The following is an 18,342-nucleotide window of genomic DNA, read 5'->3' as shown; positions in this document are numbered from 1 at the left end:
CTCCATCAGCCTGAGACCAGAAGAACTAGATGGTGCCTGGCTACCACCAATGACCACCCTGACAGGGAACACAACAGAGAGTCCCTTATGGAGCAGGAGAAAAATGGGGTGCAGAACTGAAATTCTAGTAAAAAGACCAGATTTAATGGTCTGACTGAGAGTAGAGGAATCCCGGAAGGCATGGCCCCTGGACTCTCTGTTAGCCTAGAACTGAAACCATTCTCGAAGCCGACTCTTCAGACAATGATTAGACTGGACTATAAGACATAAAATGATACTGGTGGAAAGAGTGCTTCTTAGCTCAAGTAGATACATGAGACTAAATGGGCAGCTCCTGTCCAGAGGCAAGATGAGAAGGCAGAAAAGGACAGGAGCTGGTTGAATGGACACAGGAAATCGGGGGTAGAGGGGAGGAGTGTGCTGCCACATTATAGGGAGAGCAACTAGTGTCACATAACAATGTGTGTATAAATTTTTGTATGAGAAGCCGACTTGAACTGTAAACTTCTACTTAAAGTGCAATTGAAAAAAAAGAGAGGAAAGAGATACTGTGAAGCCTTGGTTTCTCTGATTGTCCCAAAATCTGTCTTCATTTACTAAGGAAAAAGCGGCTATCCTTCTCTGGGTTGTTGATATTTGTGAAGTGACATGAAACAAAAGTGTCTTCATCATTAGGAAATACCATTAGGAAATTTATGTATGAGAGTTTCTATTATGAGAAGATACTTTATTTTTTTATCTGATACTGACTTTTTATAGGCACTATAAATCTACATAATTTGGAAGTCCATGGATTAGAATTTAAGATCTTTCAGTCAACTACTCAAATTTAGCCAGCTTCTGCCAAGTGGCTACTATGGCATAAGATTATACCAATGTATAAGCCATAATTTCTGATCTCCAGGAGTTTATAATATATTTTTAATCAATGACTTAGTAAATGCGTTATTTCATTAGAAACAACATTATGAATAATAAGTAGCACTCTACTCCAGCCTACTGAATTTATTCAGTGCATTAATCTACTGAATTTCTGAACTCTGGGTCAGGATTTTTAAAGGGTTAGTCAGCTCCCAGAGTGGCATCAGGTGATGCCTCCTGTGTAGTAGTTAAGGTTGAGAGCGTTGGATTTGACGTGGCCTCAACCTTCTACAGTGGTTGGTTTGTCAAGACTTCACTGCAAGATGAGTTTCCCTTAACTTCTGTCATAGTTGGTAAAGGCTTCACTGGCAGGATATTCAGGAACTAACAGTTGTTGGTGCATATTTATTTGTAAGCCAGGTGTTTGAGTCAGAGGTTGCCTTAATCAGTGTGTAAACATAATGATTGAGGCTCTGAAAGCAAATTATTTGTCAAGCATTTACTATGTGAAAAGTACCATACTGTCTTAAATTTTTGTGTTTTATGTATGTTCAGTCTTTCTCTCTTAACATCTAGTCATTCTAATCACTGATTATTCTCTTGTAACTGCAATGATTACTATTATATTACTATTATACTATTTTAATCAGTAAATGAAACAGGAGAACAAGACTAGGAGGGCCCAGCTTTCTTATGCCTTGAGGGTATCTGCTCTGTTGAGAACCATCATGCTAGTATGTTTTGTCTTTCTGACAAGAATGTAAACTCCTTAAGGGCAGGTACTCATTTATTTATATAGACCTGGGGAGCCCTGGTGGCACATTGGTCTGCTAACCAAAAGGTCAGCAGTTCGAGTCAACCAGCCGCTCCTTGGAATCCCTATGGGGCAATTCTACTCTGTCCTATAGGGTCGCTATGAGTCAGAATCGACTTGATGGTAATGGGTTTTTGGGTTGGTCTGTCTGTTAAGGGAGCCCTAGTGGCTCAGTGGTTAAGCGCTAACTGAAAGGTCAGTGGTTTGAATCCATCAGCTGCTCTGCAGGAGAAAGTTGTGGCAGTCTGCTTCCGTAAAGATTATAGCCTTGGAAACTCTATAGGGTAGTTCTACACTGCCCTATAGGGTTGTTATGAGTCGGAATCTATTCGTCGGCAACGGGTGTGTGTGGTCTGTCTGTAAGTATTTACTGAGTACCTGTCATGTACTGGAACCCTGATGGTGCAGTGGTTAAGCGTTCGGGTGCTAATCAAAGGTTGGCAGTTCAAATCCTCCAGCTGCTCTTTGGAAACTCTATGGGGCAGTTCTACTCTGTCTTATAGGGTTGCTATGAGTTAGAATCAGCTCGATGGCAGTGAGGTTTTTGGTTTGTCATGTACCAGGGTTGTGCTAAGCAGCTGGGATATAATAGAGAATAAGATAACTTTAGCCCTGCTTCCATAGAGTTTATAGACAAGCATAGTACCTGGCTCCCAGTCTAGATTTGGGATAATAGTCCACAAACACATTTCTGGACTATTACACCAAATTAAAGAGAAAATTAAATAATATAGTATCCTATGTATACCTCTCTAGTAAACTTTATTCTCTGGATAAAGTCCTTTTGCCTTACTAATACAAGTATACTAAATTTCAGATTTTTAAATTTCAACAACTAAAACTGCATATATTTTTTTCATCTACTGTTCCAGGTACATATGCTTGTCTATAAATTTGTTGAAAAACTGACGAACAGAAGTGGAAGAGTAGCTGGAGAGAAATGTGAGGAACAACAGTTGTTTTTATAGTTGATCATGCTTGCATGACAATGGCCATGATATTAGATGCAAGGGAGATGAGGTCAGAGGGCAGAACCAAAGTGCTGGACATAGTCCCAGAACATGTGTGGAGGAAATGACCTTTCACAAGACAAAGGGTCTACATCTTTAAAAAAGAAAGGAGATGATGGGTACAGATATAAGCAGGATTACAGATCTTGTAATGGGAGGATAAGAGTCCCATACTGTGGAACCTGTCAGTGACTAGGACTTCATGGTATGTGTGTTGTGTACTCTAATCTCAATCCTGGCTCCATTCATTGTCTTTTTGCTTTATTTCTTTATTTTATCTTGCCTTATCCATGTATTTTTGTAAGCTGACTCGAATCCATTTGGGAACAAGATATAAAAAAAAAAACTTTTAAAAGTGGAACAAAAATGTGTTGTTGTTAGGTGCCATCAAGTCCATTCCAACTCATAATGACTCTTAAGTACAGCAGAACAAAACACTGCCCGGTCCTGCACCATTCTCACAATCGTTGCTATGTTTGAGCCTGTTGTTGTAGCCACTGTGTCAGTCCATCTCAATGAGGTTGTCCTCTTTTTCGCTGACCCTCTACTTTACCAAGCATGATGTCCTTCTCCAGGGACTGGCCCTCCCTGATAACATGTCGAAAGTATGTGAGATGAAGTCTCGCCATCCTTGTTTCTAAGGAGCATTTCCAAGACAGATTTGTTTGTTCTTCTGGCAGTCGATGGTATGTTCAATACTCTTTGCCAACACCGTAGTTCAAAGGCGTCAATTCTTCTTCAGTCTGCCTTATTCATTGTCCAGCTTTCCCATGTATATGAGGCAACTGAAAACACCATGGTCTGGGTCAGATGCCCCTTAGTTCTTAAAGTGACATCTTTGATTTTTAACACTTTAAAGAGGTCTTTGCAGTAGATTTGCCCAGTGCAATGTGTCATTTGATTTCTTGACTTCTGCTTCCATGGGTGTTGATTGTGGATCCAAGTAAAAAGAAATCCTTGACAACTTTCAGTATTTTCTCTGTTTATCATGATGTTGCTTATTGGTCCAGTTGTGAGGATTTTTGTTTTCTTTATGTTGAGGTGTAATCCATACTGAAGGCTGTAGTCTTTGATCTTCATCAGTAAGTGCTTTAAGTCATCTTCACTTTCAGCAACGTTGTGTCATCTGCATATCACAGGTTGTTAATGAGTCTTCCTCTAATCCTGATGCCACATTCTTCTTCATATAGTCCAGCTTCTCAGATTATTTGCTCAGCAGACAGATTGAATAAGTATGGTGAAAGGATACAACCCTGACACACACCTTTCCTGACTTTAAACTATGCAGTATCACCTTGTTCTGTTGAAACGATTGCCTCTTGGTCTATGTACAGGTTCTGCACTAGCACAATTAGTGTTCTGAAATTCCCATTCTTCTCAATGTTATCCATAATTTGTTATGATCCACACAGTTGAATGCCTTTGCATAGTCAGTAAAACACAGATAAACATCTTCCTGGTATTCTCTGCTTTCAGCTAAGATCCATCTGACATCAGCAATGATATCCTACATTCCATGTCCTCCTGGATCCGGCTTGAATTTCTGGCAGTTTTCTGTTGATGTACTGCCACAACCATTTTTGAATTATCATCAGCAATATTTTACTTGCGTGTGATGATAATGATATTGTTCGATAATTTCTGCATTTCACTGGGTCACCTTTCTTTGAATGGGCACAAATACGGATCTCTTCCAGTCAACTGGCCAGGTGTAGAATAGTTAAAATTTGGGGGGCCCTAACAAAAATGATAGTTTTTGTTTAAAATACAGGTTCATAATCCCTTGTTTGAAATCCTTGGGGCAAAATGCTTTTTGGAATTAAGATTTTATTTGATTTTTAGAATAAAGCACATAAGCCACATATTATGTAATACTTGCAGTACAATGTGGGGGTACCACCCTGTAATCATATTAATATTTCTGCAGCAAAATATATGAATATTCACAGAAAGTGAGGTAAAGACTAATCCTCACATTAGTTCAGGTCAGGTAAGATCTTGCTGCCAAAAGAGTTATGAAAAAATGTTTAATGTTTAGAGCTTTTTGGATTTTGGATTCTGGTTACAGTATTGCATATCTGCAGATGGTCTGTAGCTCTTATTTCTAGCAGTAATTAGGATACCTAGACCAAATTTTTTTAGGGCATTCCCAGATCACAATGTTAAAATCATATTCTCCACACAAGACAGCTATTTTGCATTTAAATATGGCAGGAGGGTGTGTATCCAGTGGGGTCTAAACCAAACCAAACTCACTGCCATTGAGTCAGTTCCAACTCATAGCAACGCCAGGGGGTTTCCAAGGCTGTACATCTCTATGGAAGCAGACTGCCACACTTTCTCCTGCGGAGCCGCTGGTGGTTTTGAACCACCGACCATTTGGTTAGCAGTCAAGTGCTTTAATCACTGTGCCACTAGTGGGATCTAAAAGTGGTGTCAATTCATTAAGAAACAAGGTTTGTGTTTTGTTTTAAAGGGCCACCTGAGCTTAATTACTTTATATTTGGCTGTGAAGGAGATACTAATTCAGAGTATAGAATAGTATAGTTTAGAATGAATGTTGTTTGTTCTGTGCCTCATAGAACGTAATGGCCAGAAAGGATGCTAGAGACTAGTTTGCTCATTTTGTAGAGATGCCATTGATCTGTGTCTAGGCCATGAGAGGAAAAACCAAACCCCATGTTTTCTAATTGCAAGTAAGTACTGTTTATACGACATCACACGGCTGCTTTATCAAAGCTAGTTAATATAATAGAGGTCTAGGAAGGAAGGTTCTATAATACAAGAAAGAACTTTAAAGCTCATCTGGAAGAAAAGAGCCCTGCTGGAAGAGGAGCACCATGATTAGGTAATTTTATAAGAGTTAAAAATGTCAAAAATGAAAGAACTAAAAAAATTAGAAAAACAATTTTTTTGTTGACTTTCTTTTTCTGTATGGATACATGAGAAAGAATGTTAGAATAAATGGAGTTGGTAAATACCACTCATATTTAAGTATGTGAGGAAAAACTTTATAACACAAATTTCAGACATTTAACTGTAGTACTCCTTTTTAGGTATGTTTCCTCAGCAGTCATTTCTTTCCTTTTTTTTCCCCCCATTGCTCTATCTGCATTTCAGGCAGGCATATGTTCTTGGAAGAAGTCAAATATATTAACTACCATTTAAAACAAAAAAAAACCAAGATCGATAAATACTGATAGAGATGTCTGTGGAATAGTATATTAGTTTTCTATCACTGCCATAGCAAATTGTCACAGACTTTGTTGCTTAAAACAACACATTTATTATCTTACAGTTCCTGTAGGTTAGAAGTGTCTCACTGGGCCAAAATTAAGGTGTCTGCTGGCCTTCCTTCTTTTCTGGAGGCTCTTGGGGAGAATGTTCCCTTGCCCTTTCCAGCTTCCAAAGGGTGCCCACATTCCTGGCTCATGGCCTCCTTCCTCTGTCTTCAAAGCCAGCAACATAGCATCTCTCTGGCGCTGTTTCCATCCTCACATCTCATTCTCTGATTCTCTTTCTGCTTTCCTCTTTTGCTTTTAAGGACACCTGTGATTACATTGGATCCACCTGGATAGCCAGTATAATCCTATCTTAATTAAGGTCAGCTAATTAGCAAGCTCAGTTCCCTTTTAGCAGGCAACCTAACATATCTGCAGGTTCTTGGAATTAGGATGTGGACATCTTTCAGGGGTACAGTTACATAAATACTAAGTTAAAAAAAAAAAAAAAACAAGTTGCAAACCAGTTTGTAGAGTTTCAATTCCGTTTGGTTAAAAAAAAAAGAGTGGTGGTGATAAATAATATGGAGTAAGGTATAATCCGCTATAAGAAAACTCTGTCTTCAAAAATCTGACCCTAAAAAAAAATAAGGATTGACTGCCTTATTCGTTTTACTGATTCTTATTATTTTCACTATCAAGCAGTAGGACAAAATTTTGTTTACATACACAGTGACTCTGTTTCATTTCGTGAAGTGAGGTGTGCTTGTGTATTTCCACATCCTCCCAGAGGAGTTCTCTGGGCATTGTTTATCTTTAAATGATGGGGTACAGTAACTCTGATCTCTGACACACAAGCACTGTTAGAGCTCGTTTCAGAATGAACTGTACATTTTACTAAAAGTTAACAATTACTGTCACATACAAAGCATAATAGCACTTAATAGTACTATTTATTAAATGTATTCAGACATATCTTTCACTTACATAGTACCCCCTTATCCAACTTTGAATCGTTCAAAATCTTTCTATAAAAAACATTAGGTAGGAAGTAATTTCCACCAGATATGCAGATGGCAAATGGTAAGAATTTGCACACAACCTGGAATAAGCAGATGGGTCTTACAGTATTCCTGCTGGTATGAGCTGTTCCCAGAGCACAGTGGCCACGCTAGAGCCTTTTGCATTAAAATCATAAATTTGGCCCCAGTACCTTTATGGTTCAGACAAACAAGAGAGCCTCACTGCCTTTATTTTGTTAAGTTTTGGTGACCTTAACAATTTGAAGGTCCGTGTTGAAAGGCATTGACCGTTTCTGCCTGCATATTTATTTTTCCATGTCTTACCTTATTAAATATTTAGTTTCTAAACTGATAGGTCATGATTTTTGTACCATAATTCTCATACAGCTCTTTTCTATTTAATAGTGAATTTTGAAACAGTTATTTTTAAATTCAAACTTTTTTCTTCCAGCCCTTTGAATTATGAGACATGTTAGTCTTGAATTGTGATTGGTTTGGGAAAAATACTGCTATTCTGTTTTAATAATGTAATTTTTTGTGCATTCCTGAAAAATGTAAATTAAACTACTTGGATCTGAGACATTACTAAAGAGATTCTAGAAATTCTCAGTTAACTAGCATTTAAGTCTTCATTTGTTCCTGGAGCATTTAAAAAGTAACCTTAATATGTACGTAATGTATACTTAACACAGTGGGTTTTCAGTTTAAACTCCCTTCTTTATAACAACAAATAAACAAAAATCTGTTACCTGACAAAGCACAGCTTAATTGTAGGTGGTAGTCTTTTCTTCCTTGTACATTACATTACACTGTCAACAGACCTTTTAATAAGGTCAGTGGGCAGGCTCAGTCTAGATATTTGACTTTGGCAAGAGAGATATGAAATAGTTTAAATAGTTTCACTACATATTTATTGCTCAGTGAATGTGCACTTGTTAGAGGGCTCCTTTTTTTAAAAAAAAAAAAAAAGCTGAGGGATAAAATAGCAAAGTATTCTTTCCCTGTTCTATGTGCTCACCTTGTTTACCATTTAGGTCTTGGCACACCTTTTACAAGAGAATGATTTGGTGATGGATTTCTCCCACTGACTGATGGACTCAAAGAAGAGAAGGTAAAACCATTTCTTCTCTTCCACTATCCTTCTAGGAAAACACAATGAATAATTCCATACCTGTGTATCTTTGTCAGTTTAATTTTCTTGTCAATGGTTGTTAAGTGAGGAAGGACATTTGTAGTTGATTGGTACAGAAAGATATTAAAATAAAGCTGGTTACTGATAAGGTTTGTTGCTAGTTTCTTTCTTATGCTTATAACCAAACCAAACTCATTGCCAAAGAGTCAGTTCTGACTCATAGCAACTCTGTAGGGCAGAGTAGAACTACCCAACAGGGTTTCCAAGGCTGTAAATCTTTACAGAAGCAAACTGCCATATCTTTCTGCCACATTGGAGCAGCTGGTGGGCTTGAACCATGACCTTTCAGTTAGCAGCTGAGCACTTGACCTCTGCACCACCAGGGCTCAATCTTATGCTTATAAGGGGCTTAATAAATGTCTTCATTTTATCATTTTAAAGCTCTTGTAGCATTATTTCTCACAATTAATTTCAGATTTTCAGAAGTGGCCTAGTTAATTCAATCATCTACCATCCTTAGGAAACTAGTTATGGAAGATATTTCAAAGGAGGGTTGAATTTGTGGCTTCCCTCGCATAAAATCATGGCTATACCAAATTACATTTTAAGAGAATATTATTTGGCTAAAGTAGAGAAATTCCTAGGTATTATAAAATAAAACAAAAGTTTTCGTGCCTCGTTAAAACATTGGCATCAAAGTTCTAGAAAAAAGAAAATGAAAGTAATATACCATCAGTAGGGGTTACAGAAACCCTGAGTATCTTAATGTGTCCTTTTCTTATGCAGCTGTGTGTATTTTGTGTTTCTTGCACCAGAGTCCTCAGATGGGTAAATTTCTTGGGCTAGAACATGGGTAAAGCATGGAGGATTTTACTGGTACCTGTTATAAATTTGATTCTTAAAATTCTAAGTAGCAATTATAATGCATAAACTCAGTTTAAAGTAAAATATGGATCCCTGTTTCTCATCTTTCTCATCAAATACTTTTTACCAATTATAAATTAAAATGTTAAAATAAGACTTTAACTTGGGGCATGTTATAACTTTAATTGGTAAACAAGGGGTTAACGTATTGAGAAGTTAGAATCTTGAAATTTTACTCAATCATGAAACTTCCAAAAATAGCCCAAGTTTTATTTACTTCTTAGATAGAGGTAAGTAATTTGTAGGTTTAGATTATCCTTAAGCATTTTATAAGTAGTTGTTTTATCTCAGATCCTGTTCCACAACCAAAGAATAAAATAGGTGCTAGTTAAACTATCTGACCAGTCACCCATGTGCTGGTTGAAGAACGTATTAAGAGCAAAAGATACGGTTTTTAATTGCAGAAACAATGAAGCTATTTTTCTTGATTTTTGTAGCTCAACAGAGGCAGAAGGATCCAAAGAAAGAGGCCTGGTCCATGTCTGGCAGGCAGGATCCTGTTCTGTAACACCAGAGAGATTACCAGGCTGGGGAGGAAAGACTGTTCTTCAAGCAGCCCTTGGGATGAAACATGGAGTTCTTCTGACTGAAGGTATTGAAAAGAACAGCTTAACTCGTACTAACTGAAACTGTAAGAAATACTGAGTAGTGTGTAAGATCGGGTAAGATAGTTACTGGACATCAGAGGTTCTTAATGAACTTTGCTAGAACTTACACTCCTTTTGCTTTCAAAATATGTTCTTACTCCTGTTAACAGAAATCAGATTCATCTTTAAATTTAAGATGTACCAGGACTAGAATAAGAGGGAGAATTACAGTTTTTAAATTTTGTAGTAATAAGTACATGAAAAATTGACTTTAAGGTTACTTATGCAGACTCTTTAGCTGTAGTTTTTGTTCACTAAACGTATCAGAATCATAATGGTGATAATAAGTAACTGATAATAGCTAACAGTTACTAAATAATCATGTATGCCAGCCCTGGCAGTAAGTACTTTACGTGTTTTATCTCTTTGAGTCTTCACAACCACCTTATGAGGTAGCTACTATTAGTATCCATATTTCTCGGATGAGGAAACTAAAGCTGAGGGAGGTTAAATCCTGTCAGAGTCAGGATTGAGATGCAGATAGTCTGATTTCAAAACTGGCCTTTTACCTGCCTTTTAAGCCACCTTACTATACTGTCTCAGTACAATTTTTATTAGGCATAAATAGCAGCTCACAAGAGCATATTATAAAATGTATAAATCTATAACACATAGAAACATATGCTACAATTTATATAGAGAGTTGCCTTTAATCTTGATGACATTTTATTAATTCAGTCATGGTAAATTTTATTTTGGCCAGGACTACTATCAGCTTAACTAATTTATAAGTTTCTGCTCTACAGTATTTATTAAGTATTATAATACTTCAGTATTTTCCTTCTGGGAAGCAAGGGAAGACAAATTCTAGGAAACAGCTTAAATCTAGCCTTGGTAGTTTTATAGGGTAGACATAGATTTCTTTCCAATCTCTTATTACTTTGCTTTTATCATAATAATATATATTATTGTATTAGGCAAGAATTTGGAAAAAGCCTTTTTTTGAAATGAACAATATTTAATACCTGCCCTGTGAGTTTCAAAGTGTATAATTCTCAAGCATATGTAAGTGGAATTCTGTTGTTATTTTATTAGTCTTTCAATAAGATATTTGGAAACCCTTTAGGAACATGATCTCCTTAAAATCTAGAATCATACCTAACAGACTGGGGCAACAGCAGGAAAACTTTTAAAGAATATATATAAATAGCCCATCATTGCTCATGTCTAAGGAGTGTTCTGGTTTTAATTGTCAAAGTTATGAAACATCCCACCCCAGCCAAGTATGTACTTTGAAATGGTACCAGATCTCCAGTGCTATCTTTTTTGATAGGTAAGGAAATGGTGCTGATTGGATGCTAGAAATTTTCAAGCTTCTTTCTCTCTATTCACATTTGACCATTAGCTCATAATTCAATGAGAACACTTTAGTGAGTCACTATTTCTGGTATACTCCCAAGTTAAAAAGGGGGGGGAGGACGATCTAAATATCCTTTTTTGTTTTCAATATTGCTATCTCTAATGGAATAATAAGGAGCCCTGGTGTGCAGTGGTTAAAGTAATCAACTGGTAACCAAAAGGTCGGTGGGTCAAAACCACCAGTGGCTCCTCAGAGAAAGATGTGACAATCTGCTTCCGTAGAGATTTACAACTTTGGAAACCCTATGGTGTCACTGTAAGCTGGAATCAACTTGATGGCAGTGGGTTTGGTTGGTGTTTGAATGGAACAGTATCAATTGAAAGAGTTGATCAGCTCTTGCAAATGTATTATTATATCACTTGGGGAAAAAAGTTTTAAAAAATCTTAGCCAGTGAGCTTATTTTCTCAATTCTCTTTATCCAAGCTAGAAATTCCCTAATAAAAGCAGCTGTCTTCCCTCTGGCCACTATTGTGTTCTTCTTGCATAGATGTTGTGAGTTAATGTAAATATATAAATATATCTACCATGTATAATAGGCCAAAGATAAAGCCTGCATTTTTTGATAATCGACTGTACTGCCTTGTGAAAAAAAATAATACTTCTTCATTAATTAAAAAAAAAGGGTAAGTCTCTGGTCATAAGAATTCTACTTTCTTCTGTATGGGAAAAAAGGGTCAGTGGGCTTGGTTCAGTTTTTTCCGAAACCCACGGACAAGTCCTTGTTCCATTTGAGTTTTTAGCCAGCATAGATCATGTACACATGCAACTGAACTCACGCAGTGCTGCAGTACAGTGAAGACTTGGCAGCACACCTGGTCACAGACATTATCATCATTCAACCCCAATGAATTTGCTTCTGTAAATAATTTGCTGGTGTACCCAGCTCACTGACACCTGTCCTTTTAATTCTAACACTAGCCGGTCACCCTGACAGCTTCATTTGTTTTTTGCTTGGTTTATTTTGTTGTGATGATTTGCTGTTTAAACAGACCTCACCTCAGAAAGGCCATCTTGTGTACAAGGTTAATAACAGTAACCTTTAAAAGTGTTATATATGGTACAAAACGTGAAGATAGCCACATCTTGTTAACACTGGAGTTTTCTGTACAACCTGGAGGCATACAGCTAATTTCTTAGATTTGGCCAGAATTAGTATCTTAACATTCTTATACCATTGCATAATTCTTTGCTGCTCTCACTTGTTCAGCAGTAGTGAAATGTTGTAGATATTAGAGGAGAATGAGCCTATTTTATCTCATCTTCTCCTTATTTTATCTTAACATGATCATTATTTTGTCTTTGAGCTTAGAATTTACTTCTATAAAAACAGTAGTTTAGCTTAACTGGTAAAGATGTCTACCTTAAGCATTATGCTCTTTTAAGAGCTATCTATATGGAATCAAAGTAACAACAGCAACTCGAAAGATTAGATAGGAACCTTGAGGGGACAGTGAGTTATGTAAATGAGGGAGGAACAACTCACAAAAGGCGGGTGAGAATGGTTGCACAACCCAAAGAATGTAATCAGTGTCACTGAATTGTACATGTAGAAACAGTTGAATTGGTGTATGTTTTGCTGTGTATATTCACATCAACAACAACAAAAAATAAGCTATGATGATAGCCGTTAGTAGCGGATCAGTGCTAGAAGGTAAATGGAGGCTGAAGGAAAGGAGTAATACCCTTCATTTGAAAGTAACCTCCTGCCAATTTGTAGAAATTCTCTCTGTAGCTCAGAACACTAATATTCATTTGTTAAAAGATGAATAAATGTGAAATGTTGTACGCTTGGACCAAATCCCTACAACTGTGCTTTTGAAATTTAAAAGAAAAATCTATTTTGCTAAATCTAGAGAGGGCTATAAGTTTGCTGATAAAAAATTCTTTTAATTCACTAACCCACTATTTTTTTTTTTTTTAAACCTTCAGATGGTGAGGTCTACAGCTTTGGGACCCTTCCCTGGAGACATGAACCTGCAGAGATTTCTCCAAGTAGCCCCATTCTAGAAAATGCCCTGGTTGGGCAGTATGTTGTTACTGTGGCGACGGGGAGTTTCCACAGTGGAGCAGTGACAGAAGGTGGCACAGTGTACATGTGGGGGGAGAATTCTGCTGGCCAGTGTGCAGTAGCTAACCAGCAGTACATTGCAGAACCGAATCCTGTCAGTATTTCTGATTCTGAGACCAGTCCTTTGTTGGCAGTCAGGATTTTGCAGTTGGCATGTGGTGAGGAGCATACTCTGGCATTGTCAATAAGCAGAGAGATTTGGGCATGGGGTACCGGTTGTCAGTTGGGTCTCATTACCACTACCTTCCCAGTAACAAAGCCACAAAAAGTAGAACATCTTGCTGGGCGAGTAGTGCTACAAGTGGCCTGTGGTGCATTCCACAGCTTAGCACTTGTACAATGCCTCCCTTCCCAGGATTTGAAGCCAGTCCCAGAAAGATGCAACCAGTGCAGCCAGCTCTTAATTACTATGACTGACAAAGAAGACCATGTGATTATATCAGACAGTCATTGTTGCCCTTTAGGTGTGACACTGTCAGCATCCCAGGCAGAAAACCATGCCAGCACTGCCATCACCCCCTCCACTGTTGAAACCTTCGGCAGTCAGGGAGAAGCATTTGAGAACACTCAAGTAGAAAATGATCTGCCTGTTGCTACTGAACTGAGTGTTGAAAATGTTCAGACCACAAGTGACGTTGCCGGTTCATCTCAACAAGACATTATGGGAACAACTGAAATTTCTTCTGCCAGAAATATACCATCATACCCTGACACCCAGACAGTAAATGAATACTTGCAGAAACTATCAGATCATTCAGTAAGAGAGGACGCTGAGAATGGTGCAAAGCCAGTGCCGTGTCAGGTACCTGCTAAATGTTATAAAGGTGTTTCTGGAGTTGAACCATATGAGCTTTCCTTTAGAAACTTTAAAATGCTTAAGGCTTGGTAACATTTTTTATTTTTTCAGTTTGACTATAATTCTGTTTTATCAGACAAGCCTAGATAAAGAAATAACCTGGATTAATTCAAAATCCCTCTTTATGTTCAAGTTCTGGCTCTTTATGATTTTGGAAGATGTCATACTGGGCTAGTTTTGTAAATAGCAAAATCCCATATATATTTTTTTTTTCTTCCTGAGATCTCCGCCTCCCCATGGCTAAAATACTGAATTTTGATGGATTCCTGAACAGTGTAATGTAATATAGCTATGTATTCCAAAGATTCTTCTGACCTGTTTGTGTACCACTTTTTAGAGTTCTGTAGAGAGCTCTAAAAGGGATTCTGTTCTTCTTCTTTGTCAGGGAAGGTTGCTATCAATTGTAGGCAGACTTAAAAAAACTTACTGGAATTGCATACTGTTTGAATTTTTTTAAATTAACAATTGTGGTTCTTATTGGGCTTTTTCTTTGAAGTAAGTAGATAATATTCTTATTTAAACTACTGTCATTTTGAAACTCATTGTAAAATGAAGAAAAAAAGCTATTTACCAGGAGCATACAGTAAGTCTCCTTGCTTAAAACAAATTATTGTGAAAGAATAATTTCTTAGTATAACCCTTCAGTTTTGCTTTTATCAAAACTCTAAGAAAACAAAATAGAACAAAACCATCAAATCATAAAGCAACGATTTTTAGGGTGCTTTTTTCAGGTTTTTGAAACCACACAGCCCCCAGATTCTTTATTCCTGTTCACTCTATCAGGGCGAGAACATGACTTGGAAATTTGTTTTAGAAAAGTTTTTATTTCACAATCTACTCAGTGAACCATGTGGATGTTTGATATATATATATATGTATATATAAAGTTGAGGATAAGCTATTTGAAGAACTCGAAAACCCATTGCTGTCTGGTCGATTCTGACTTATAGCAACTCTATAGGACAGAGTAGAACTGCCCTGTAGGGTTTCCAAGGTTATACTTTTTACAGGCGCAGACTGACACATCTTTCTCCTGTTATTTGAAGAAAGGCATTATAAAAGTCTGAACAAAACAAAAGTAATTTAACAGGAGTGCATGTAGCAAATTCTTAGACTTAAACATGGTTATAAAAGAGTTTGACTTTTTAAAAGTCAGTTTATTAATTTTCAAGTTAAAAGTTTATTGTACAGCTTATTTGGTTATTACATTACCATTACTGAAATTGTGATTTCCCTTTGGATTAATTTTGTTAAACATTTAAAGTTTTTGTTTCCTTTGCTAGTTTTGGTGATGTGCACGTTTATGTTAAATTTAATTTTTTTTTTTTGTAAATAGTATCTCAATCATACAGCTGATTCATTATAAACTTTTTTTGTTTAGACAGGTTTTTTTTTTCCTCTTTTGGCCAGATATTACTGAAAAGGTATCTCCCTTTTGTGAAATAAGCTAAAAATTTCACAAAAGTTTGTGAAATAAACCGATATTGGCAATGAAGCATATACCTCACTATTGAATTTTACTGTTGGTTGACTGGGACTCTCAAGCTATGTCTTTCATCAGAACTATTGGTCCTGTATTCTTAAGTATAATCAAGTAGAAGGAGTCACTTAGAAGAATAATGGAATGTTTATATACAGTAGAATTTTGTGACTTTCCTCTAGCTAATGGTCAGAACCTCTTAAAATAGTCACCCCTAAATACTTCTGTTATAAGCTTTTGTAAACAAAGGGTGGAAATAGTGATAATAGTTCTCCTAAATAAGATATGGGGACTGTATCACCAGTGAAGTATTTATGTGTGTATTTATCTTTTGTTTTCTATGGTGTGTTTGTTTATTTTATTGAGTATTTTCATTCCAGGTTCCTTTATTTGCACAGGAATAGCTCTTCTGCATTTAGTGTTTAATCCAACAAAATGTATTGAGTACCTACTATATGCCATGCAGTATGCTAGGCACCAGCAATTATTTCTCTTAAGAAAATCAAAAGTCAGTGTTAAATTTTTTGTTTTTTTTCTAATGACAGAACAAATTAAAGAGTCTGTATATACCTTTAGGGGTTTGGGCGTAGAATGAGAAGCCAGTTTTTTATTGTGATCTATGATGATATGCCAAAAGCTTTTTTGTGTTTAGTAGGTAGATTCAGCAGCTTTCCTTTTTTATTAAACAATGGCATTTGGTAGGTTGGACTAAATTTCAACAGATTTTTCACCAAGATATTAGAGAGCTTTAGTTTGACTTTCGAATACACCTGTGAATCACAGTAAGAAGGAACTCTTTGGTTACAAATGTTTAATTATTAACCTACCACATTTACCCTCCATGGTAGTGAGAGCAGAGGTAATCCTTCAGCTTACCTTACCCCCAGGTTGTGAAAAACAACTCACTGATGAAACAGTAGAAGGACTTGAATTTAAGAACATAATTTATGACCGATAGATCAGTGGTTAACTTACTTTTCTGCCTATATGTGCTATACCTAAATTTCCATTTATCAGACATTTTTGGAAAAGCTTTTTCTTCTTAAAATCCTTTTTTTTTAAATAGCTCTTAGTATACGTATATGTCAATGTTCCTAAAAGTGATCAGTAATAAAACTTGTATCTTTTCAACCTATTTCCCAAGAGCTGTCACTGCATCTTGTATGAAAGGCAGTGTTTTGCACTTTTTTCCTCTCCCTCCCCTTCCACTGTGATTAATTTTATAAGGGCAGCTGGAATTTATTTTTAAACACCATGGAAAAACACAACACCCAAAGGGAAGTACTTGGTAAGAAACTGTATTTTAAGTACTTATTCCTAATGTGTTAAGTCCACAATAAAGCGAGGGTAGCTTTACGCTTTAAGCCTTCTGCTGTTGTTTTAAATTCACTAAGTATGTAAATAGTGATGGATGTTAAACTTTCTCTTTGTTGATTGTTGTATAAGGGATTACATTTTTTATATATACTTTTTTATGTGTGTATATTTTAGCCTCTTGTAGAAGAAGCAATTCCTAATCTTCACAGCCCGCCAACCACAAGCACCTCAGCCCTAAACAGCTTAGTGGTCTCTTGTGCATCTGCTGTTGGTGTGAGAGTGGCTGCTACATATGAAGCTGGGGCCTTGTCTCTTAAGAAAGTTATGAACTTTTATAGTACAGCCCCTTGTGAAACTGGAGCTCAGGCAGGCAGTAGTTCCATAGGCCCAGAAGGTCTGAAAGATAGCCGAGAAGAACAGGTTAAACAGGAATCAATGCAAGGAAAGAAAAGTTCAAGTCTTGTGGATATCAGAGAAGAAGAATCAGAGGGAGGCAGCCGAAGACTCTCTCTTCCTGGATTGTTGTCACAAGGTAAGGAAATAACCAGGTCTTGTGAATTCCAGATACTCGTGACATCACATGCTACATTATGTAATAATTTGCTTTCCTGATTCTTAAAGCTGATATATTTAAATGTCAAATTTTATTTAATTTTGCCCATCTTAGTGGTTTTAAAAGAGTTATAATTTCTCTGTTTTAGGAGTAACTATAGAACGTAACATTTTCCTGATGTCTGTTTCTGCTTATGAACCTTATTTATTATTCTGGACTATAGCCAGTAGCTTCCTTATTTTCTAGATGGGGCCTATACTCCAGATAGATGAGGTTGCAGATAAGTGACCATTGTTGGGTAAGTGAGGAATTGTTGTACTTGGCCTGAAAGAGGAGATAATTCTAGCATCCCCATGTAATTTATTTTTAAGCTTCAATAAGGGAAAACTTCATTTTCTGAAACCATTAGTAATGAACTTTTTAGAGTATGAAGAGTATTACACAATTGGTTCTTCTACATTTCTTAATCAATTCAGCAGTCTTGGTCATCTAGACCTTTGCTTCTCAAAGGTGGTCTGCAAACCACCACCACCAGCAGCAGCACCAGCATCTGGGAACTTTTTAGAAATGCAGAATTCCAAGCCCTTCTCCAAACGTATTGAATCAGAATATGCATTATAACAAGATCCCCAGGTGATTAGTATGCACATTAAAGTTTGAGAGGACTAGACCAGAAATTGGCAAACAACTTCTACAAAGGTTCAGAAAGAAATATTTTGGGACTTGCAGGCCATACAGTCTCTGTCACAGCTACTCAACTATGCTGTTGTAGTGTGAAAGCAGCCATAAACAATATATAAACAAATGAGCAGGGCTATTTTCCAGTAAAACTGTATTCACAAAAACAGGTGGTGGGCTGTATTTGATGCATGAGTTATAGTTTGCCATCCTTTGGTTTACACCATTTTGTGCAAAGCTCCAAAGATAAGAATCTTAGACTGTACTAAGACTTGCCTTTTCTGCTCTGCCCCTGTTCCCTACACTTGTCTTACTTACTGCACTCTTGTGCCATTGCACACTTCTCTTCTGCCTTCTAATTCTAATTGCCACTAGATTTTCATCTATGCAAATAAAAC

General features: G+C 36.8%; 1 protein-coding gene across 1 annotated transcript in view; it reads left to right on the top strand.

The window, feature by feature from the left end:
* The window catches only part of ALS2 (alsin Rho guanine nucleotide exchange factor ALS2), an 81,969-nt gene that overhangs the window by 8,475 nt on the left and 55,152 nt on the right, over positions 1 to 18,342 (top strand). The window contains exons 2-5 of the mRNA XM_004378227.2: positions 7,963 to 8,039; positions 9,422 to 9,576; positions 12,922 to 13,862; positions 16,888 to 17,245. Of these exons, the coding sequence (XP_004378284.1) occupies positions 8,020 to 8,039; positions 9,422 to 9,576; positions 12,922 to 13,862; positions 16,888 to 17,245 (1,474 nt within the window). The 5' untranslated portion in view covers positions 7,963 to 8,019. The remainder of the gene's footprint in view (positions 1 to 7,962; positions 8,040 to 9,421; positions 9,577 to 12,921; positions 13,863 to 16,887; positions 17,246 to 18,342) is intronic.

The sequence above is a fragment of the Trichechus manatus genome, unplaced genomic scaffold, assembly GCF_000243295.1.
Source record: "Trichechus manatus latirostris isolate Lorelei unplaced genomic scaffold, TriManLat1.0 scaffold00056, whole genome shotgun sequence".
Taxonomy (NCBI): Eukaryota; Metazoa; Chordata; class Mammalia; order Sirenia; family Trichechidae; genus Trichechus; species Trichechus manatus.
The sequence above is the reverse complement of the archived record's forward strand: the minus strand, read 5'-3'. Positions and strand labels throughout refer to the sequence as shown.